This window comes from Oryzias melastigma, linkage group LG22, assembly GCF_002922805.2.
Source record: "Oryzias melastigma strain HK-1 linkage group LG22, ASM292280v2, whole genome shotgun sequence".
Classification (NCBI taxonomy): domain Eukaryota; kingdom Metazoa; phylum Chordata; class Actinopteri; order Beloniformes; family Adrianichthyidae; genus Oryzias; species Oryzias melastigma.
In genome coordinates this window covers 14830455-14838216 of record NC_050533.1, presented here as the reverse complement: position 1 = coordinate 14838216, position 7762 = coordinate 14830455, and the positions used below count along the sequence as shown (strand labels likewise).

Genomic DNA, 7762 nt, shown 5'->3' with positions numbered 1-7762 from the left:
CTTCTTCAGAAATAGATCTAACTCTTCTCTCTTTAAAGTTGTTCTGATTTCATGTTGTTTCGCACGAAGCGTTCCCCTTTAAAGGCAGACGTCCTTGAATTTTAGCCCAAAATAACAATGTAGCATGTCTTAAAAACAGCCCCCCCAACACACACACATACATGGTTTAGAGCACAGTTGAGGCAATTCTCCAGAGTACATGTTCAATAATTCATTCTGAGGCACTCTCTCAAGCTTATTGTGAAAGATTCCTAATTATCCTGCCACACAATTGTCTTGCTTCTCTAGTCTGAATTATGGGTGATAAAAACGTGTTTTGCTGTAAATTTATGGAGCATGTTTATGAATCATTCATAAGCTTCACCAGGGAGGACAATTACCTTTGATTGTATAATGGTGGCAGAGAAATGGGTTGTTGTCTGCTCTATTCACTGCCAGAGTCCCTTAACTAAACCTCCTTTTTTTTTACATTAAAAAAACCAGAAAAGTTAGCAGAACATGCATGTCTCGCCAAACAGCTTAATGCACCAACAGATTAAAATATAGAATGCACAGAGATCTTATTAAAATAAACTTGTTTTTATTATTTTTTGCCTCATTTTCTGAAAACTGTATTCAAGTAATTTTTATTGTAAAACCTCCTAATCCACACAAAAGAATCATCAATGACACAAAATGCTAAGCAATGAGCCATTGTTTTATTTTGAGAATAACTAACATGAACCAAACCTCTGCATTCTATTTACAAGCTTGACACAGTCCGATTAGTTCCAAATATTGCCGTTTCTGTGACCATTTGTATTTATAATTGCATTTCTGAGGCACTTTTTTTAATGAGTGTGATCCAAACTTGCCTTAAAAATCCATCTCCTTTAATTCTGTCGATGTTTTCATCATCATTCCACTAGGGGCAGTAGAAGGGCATTTTCTGCTGATTTCAAAATGGCTGCTTCCATAAAACTTTTGGCGGGAAAAGTTTTGCTTATGTTTTTCAACTTTATATGGAAAAGACTTCCTGTATAATGTTATTACTATTTTTTTATTATCTTAAACTAATATATTTTTGAGCAAAAACTTACTAAAAACGTTTAGTTTTTGTTGTTTATTTTGTTTATTTATTTTTTTTTTGGGGGGGGGTGTCATCAAGCAGTTAAAAATTATCATAATTCCATATTTATTTTAGTTTTTTTTTTTTTCAATTCATTAAAGTAAACGACTTTACATGGTTAAGCCAGCAGTTTCAGTTTAAGAGAAATAGGTTATACTTAAGAACAAACAAAAATCAAGGGTTGCTGTAACTAAAAAATAACAACAACCAAACTAATGATGTTGCGTTGGGATGGGTTCAACCTTGGGTTAAGTTCAAATAAAATCCATCCATCCATTTTCTTGACCGCTTCTTCCCTTTCGGGGTCGCGGGGGCGCCGGAGCCTATCCCGGCTACTGAAGGCCGAAGGCAGGGTACACCCTGGACAGGTCGCCAGTCTGTTGCAGGGCCTCAATCTCACACACATTCACTCTCACATTCACACCTAGGGGCAATTTAGAGTCACCAATCAACCTATGAAGCATGTTTTTGGACAGTGGGAGGAAGCCGGAGTCCCCGGTGAAAACCCACGCATGCACGGGGAGAACATGCAAACTCCACACAGAAAGGTCCCAGCCGGGATTTGAACTGGGGCCTTCTCGCTGTGAGGCGAGAGCGCTAACCACTGCGCCACCGTGCAGCCCCTCAAATAAAATCAAGACAGCCAATTAAAAAGAAAAAAATAGTATCTTCAGAAGTTGTGGATAATCAATAAAGCAATAAACAAAAACAAAAAAAGCTTAAAAAATCAAAAAGTAAAGAAGTGTTTCAGCTTTGGACTTTAAGAAAGGATAGTCCATTAATATACTAAAATAGATACTAAAAAAAGAAACTCCCTTTTATTTATAGGTTAATTAGGTTTAGTCATAAACTGGATGAATTGTTTCACAGAACCGTTTATTACCTTCCCCTTAATTCTTCAAATGAATAAAATTACTGCTCTGGTATTAATAAATCAGTGGTCCCATCCCATGTGTGATTAAATAGTCTGTCACCTTCACTTTTATCATTAATCTGATTGGCTGACACTTATAAAAGGCTGCATTTCTTCTGTGGAAATGTCTTCCTATCATCCACATAAATTATAAATGAAGCAAAATAACATTCAGAAAGAATTGTATTCTTCTTAGAGATTCTGTGAGGAAACATCTAGAAGCACAGTTATTTAGAAAGCCAGCATGGAGAAGAACAGTCACACAAGAGTTCCTCAAGCAAATGGGCCATTTTTGAGCCTGTCTCAGTGAAAGGTTTTCATGTTAAATGATGGATGAACAGTGCAGGAAGTAGAATGTACAGAGTCAAAAAAGTAAGCTGCTTTATTATACTGTAACAGCGGGCTTGCTGCATGAGTCTGTGTTAGCATCTAAGTGCTCCAGCTTTTTTAAACGTAGGCAATTCTGAGGCCAGCAGAGTGTTAAATAACCCAAGACACTTTATGCATGTGCTTGTATGGAGATGAACACCCTTTGTAATATATATTTAAATGTGCAGTCTCTATTCTTAAACTAGTTTAAAGCGTGAGGTGTGCGTCAGGTCCATCGAGTTTCAATGTTTATAGTCAACATAGACACAATCTGAGGTCTTGCGGCATTATTTACATGGTTGCAGAACTTTTTAACATGAATAAATCAGATTTCTAAACATCCGACATGTCTTCCATGCATAGTAGTGACATATTCACAAAAACATTTGGTGGTAGGTATAGCTCCTCCCTCAGGTGTCTGGGGCATCAAAGTATCAAGCACATTTTTTCACAGGCTTCAAGCAGCAAATTTGATGCGCGTCAAAAGAGGGACGTCCAACGCAAATTTGATGCGAGTTTCCCGTTTGGAACAAATGCATCATAAGACCCCTAATGTAACCTTAATCAAAAAGGTCATTCTGAAATACTGTTTGTGTTGTTGTGTAAGCTGTTGCAGGCTATAGCATAATTTTAATCAGCTAATGTGTGATATGTTGGGATAAAGGTGTGATGTTCGTGTTCGCTTTAGGGGAAAACTGTCACTTTTTGTTCCTAAAATAACATGTAATTAGTCACCTCAAATGTAAGGTTATCCTATGAGTGTGGACAACTGTTCCTTATGTTGAATCTTTAACCCAAACCACATTTTGGTTTTAAGATCTGACATAGTGGAATGTCTTGCAGAATGTCACCACAAATCAACATCAACAGCAGAAATATTTATATTAAAATGTTCAGCTTTAAGCTGCTTTAGCACAGTGGAAGTGAACATGACAGCTTTCAGCACGTAATCTAGTACATGTTCGATTATTGGTTTGGAGTTTATATGATTCTTTCTGGCATAAAAAAGAGGGGAAAAAAAGACATTTGAGTTCTTTTAAACCCGAGTAAAAAAGAATTTAGATTTTACGTTGTAATGTCAGGTTATGTGTTGTCAAAGATAGCAAAAAATATTAACATAAAAAATTAAAGAAGAGTTAATATTGCAACATTTTTATTTTATTAGTTATTTAGTAAAAAAATAGTGGCACCTCAAATGTGAAACCTAGAAACTATTTCAATCAATTGTTTCAGTCTGAGAATGTAACCTAAAGAATGTCAAATTTTATTAGATACACTTGTCCCACTGATTGTTAACGCAAATGTCTAATCAGTAGATCACATGGTTATAGGTTATGTCTGAACTCTATAATGCATTCACCATTTTCTAGAGCTGTCTGATTCTACAATTCCAAAATCGAGTGCCCTAAAAATTTCCCAGAAGTCCTTGCAAAAATCCAGTGTTCATTGATGTTCACAACATTGGCGGATATAAACCAGAATGCATTGCGTTTCAAAAGTTTTGTGAAAAAAATGTGTTTATATGTAATTTTTCAAAATAAACTATCAATGTTTTCATGATCAAAACACAGTGGAGTCATAAATAGACATTGTAAAATATTCGTATTGATTTGATTTTTGCTTTGTGAAGTCGGTGGCGTCATATTTGTTTAAAAAAATGTTAAAAAGTAGTGAGCATGGTGTCCGAATTACTTTTAAAGTCCAGGGTCCTGGATAGTTTTTTAGTAGTTAGGGATTTGGGTGGAAATTCTGACATAGACATGGTCAAGACGATCTGCTGCAGTTCAAACTGAGCATCAGAATGAATGCAAGGTGATTGAAGTGATCTGGCATGGATATTGGTACCAAACTGGCTGGTCTAAATATTTCAGAAACAGCTGACCTAAATGGATTTTTACCCATCTCTAAGGTTAAACGACAATAGTCAGAAAAAGACTGAAATGTCCTTCAAACTTACTAGATCTCAACCCAGTAGAGCACATTTGGGATTTGGTTCAGCAGGAGATTGGCACTAGTGAGGTGTACCTAATACAGTGGTCATTGAGTGCAGTTGTAATCTTTGATGCTGAAAGTATGCTGTGCGTCTAAGCAAACTCTAACTGTCCTCCTCCACAGATTGAAGACATCATAACACGAATACAAGATGAGAAGGCTGGAGGTGTAGCCATCCGAACTGTCAAAAGCTTCCTCTCAAAGATCCCAAGTGTCGTTTCTGGTTTGTATTTGAGTGAAAATCACCTATTTGTGGCTGCATGTCTGCATTCATTGTGGTCTTTCTTTGCAATCTTTTATTTCTGATAGCTTTATTGAATAGTCAAATGACTCAATAATAACAGAGAAGTTAGAACCTCTAAAACAGGTTTGACCTTCTGTGAGACTTCTGCAACTGCAGACGGGGCAAAAGATGTTTTCCCTCATAAGTCCTTTGCCAGTAAGGAAACAGCCTGTGGTTTGATCCTGTCTTTGTCCTTTTCGTAGAGAGGTTATGTTCCTCCTTCTCCTTTCTGTCTTTGTGCGTTTTTGTCTGCAAGCTGCCCTTCTTTTTTGTTTGTGTGCCGGTATGAAAATGAGTCACAAGTCCTGGAAAAGGGGATTGCACCCTCTTCTTTTTTTTTTTTTGAGGCTGTGTTACTCCTCCACTCTGCTCCAGAGACAGGGTCAAATCCTCCTGCCTGAGCACAGAGAGAAAAAAAAAACGGCAGACCTGTCAACAGTACTTTATATTAAGACACCTACTCTGCTTTGACAGTTTTGACAGCTTTGACAGTTTTGACCTGAAGCTTTCAGCACCAGATGAATCACAAAGACCCCTCCGAGGCCTATTCGTGTCTATATATTGCAGCTTTGGTCAAAACACTCACAGGCTTGTAATTGTGACGCCAATTCTGACCAGTGTCTGTCTTTGAATAACAGGTGCAGACATTGTTCAGTGGCTGATAAAAAACCTCTCCATCGAGGATCCAGGTAACCCTACTGAGAAATCCGTCGATACGTGTGAGGCTCACAGGCAGCTTCAAACGTTGCTCTTATGTCACCAGCTGAAGCCATCCACCTCGGGAGTCTGATCGCGGCCCACGGCTACATCTTCCCCATATCTGACCACGTTCTGACTCTAAAGGATGATGGAACCCTTTATCGCTTTCAGGTACAGAGGGGTCCACAGAGACCGTCCTTGATATCTGTTGGGAGTGTGGAATAATGAGATGATGGGAATTTACCAGTGGGATGTATTTACTGTGTGATGCTAAGAACAATCCCTCCTAAGCCTATTACTCATCACATCAAGGTCGATACTATGTTTCCTTGCTGGACGGTGCAGTGGAGCGAGAAGATGGCGCACAGGTCAGCGGCGCAGCTTGTTTCGAGGTGTTTTCATTCACACTCCATCTTCTTCTGCGTCAACTCTGACATATCTGTCAGGTGGAGATAGCTCCATGGCAATTCCCAACTACAACTGAGATTATGCTAATCTTGCAAGCTAGTTAAAGTGAGCTAACCCTCCCGCCCCCTCCCCTGCGACGGGAACTCTCTGAGCCGACCGTACGCTGGCGCTGCACTTTTCCCCGTCACTGCTCCTCGTTCCCCCTCAGTCCATGAACACACTCATTTCCGCCTGCTATGCTTCAGATTAAACGGCATTGTTGTGCATGCGTAGTGAGGGCAGCCAGCTCATTCGGTTTGGAGGGGGGGCTAAAAATATTCCCTCTGATGTTGCTGCAACAGGCCCACGTCACCAGAACCTTTTGAAAAGAGTCCACAGTGAATCATACATGTTTTTTTGCCAATCTGCATAGCAGAACTGCATAAAACGGTGGCACTCTAAAAATAGATGCTAGACTGGTAGTAGACCCAGATTTAACAGCCACTGACTGTCCTCCACAGTTTGTCACTGTATTGCATGTTTGCGTATACACAGACAGTAATCATGAGCAAAAGCCCATTTGTCTGTTTAACGTGCCCCAATCTGGAGCCATACTTTCATCCTCAGATAAATTAGATTTGTGAAAAATGAAACAGATGTGGGTGGGAAATCCTAATTCTGTCCTATTATAAAGAATGGATGATAAATGATCGAGAAATTATTGATGAGCTTGGTAAAGAACATTTTTTACCATAGCATCAGTTTCTATGCAGAGTTAAGTGTGGATGAAGATAAATTATTTTAATTTCCCGCAAAGATATTTAAAGAGGCCACAATGCTGTTTCATCTAATATTATTTTATTATTTAAAGTCTGTTTTCTTTGTGATGTTTTTGTACCATCCATACATAAACACTCTTAACGATGGCTAGCTTCTCAGGCAGCCATTGTTGACTTACTCTACAGACTAACGTGTAACTCGCATCTACAGGTTTTCTCACCAACATATGAGGAAACAGAATGGATAAAACTTTAAGCTTCAATAAATCATCATTTAGCAAACCTGGCAAGCAGTAAAACAGTCCACCACAGAATATCAGGGATGTCAAAGAAACCATTTTTTTCTTTATCCACAACTGCAGTCTTATTTATATTTTTCTCTCTGTGTTTGTGAAGTTTGACAAATTTATTTATATTTATGTTCAATCAGAAAAAAGTTTATTTAACAGTGTGTTACCATGAGCTTCAATGATCCCCCTCATCATCATTTCATGACAAACAGAATGGTGCTTACACTGGAACAAAGCCACACCCACCACATTTTTTCAGCAGACTCCTGGCTAGTTAAATACTATAACATACAGATCTGAACAGAAGATTCTTGACAAATTCAGTCAGTGTTGCATGATATATACTGCATATATTTTGAGAGTGACAATTAACTCTGTGGTTCTTTAGAGCCAGTAACTCATTTCTTAATGATGATGCTCCGTTTGAGCAGCACCAGATGAGTGTTGAATTTCATGACGTGCAGTGTGGGGCTGGACCTCACTCCTGTGACCTGCTTCTTTTTATAGTCAAGCATTTCTTGACAATATGGATTCTGAACTTCCTTGAAGGAAATAAACCAAATCAAACTGTACAAATTGTAGCTAAAAAAAAATCCATAAACTTGCTATGGATATACTTTAAAAACGCACTGATGAAAACTGTGTTTTCGATGTTTTTAGCATATTTTTATGATGTTTTTTTTGATTATGGAGGGGATGTATATTTAAAGAAAATTTAGCTCACAATTACGTTTTTGAGTGTTTCTTTATTCAAATAGTTACTCAGGAGCAGACAAAAAAATGCTGTTTTGAAAATTAGATTGATGACAAATAAATCCATGAACATCTTAGTTTTGCTCGTCTGATCTGGGATCAGGCTCAAAACTGTTCGGGTGGATAGCTCTGATATTGCTCACCATTTTTTTCACTGGTAATGTTAGCTCGAGGGTGTGAGGGGCTATA

At 38.2% G+C, this 7762-nt stretch overlaps 1 protein-coding gene across 1 annotated transcript in view; it reads left to right on the top strand.

Moving 5' to 3' along the window:
* Window positions 1–7762, top strand: part of LOC112136940 (regulator of G-protein signaling 6) — a gene marked incomplete in the record, with an annotated part of 48177 nt that overhangs the window by 26662 nt on the left and 13753 nt on the right. Inside the window, 3 exon segments of the mRNA XM_024259022.2 lie at window positions 4506–4605; window positions 5304–5354; window positions 5429–5535. Of these exon segments, the coding sequence (XP_024114790.1) occupies window positions 4506–4605; window positions 5304–5354; window positions 5429–5535 (258 nt within the window).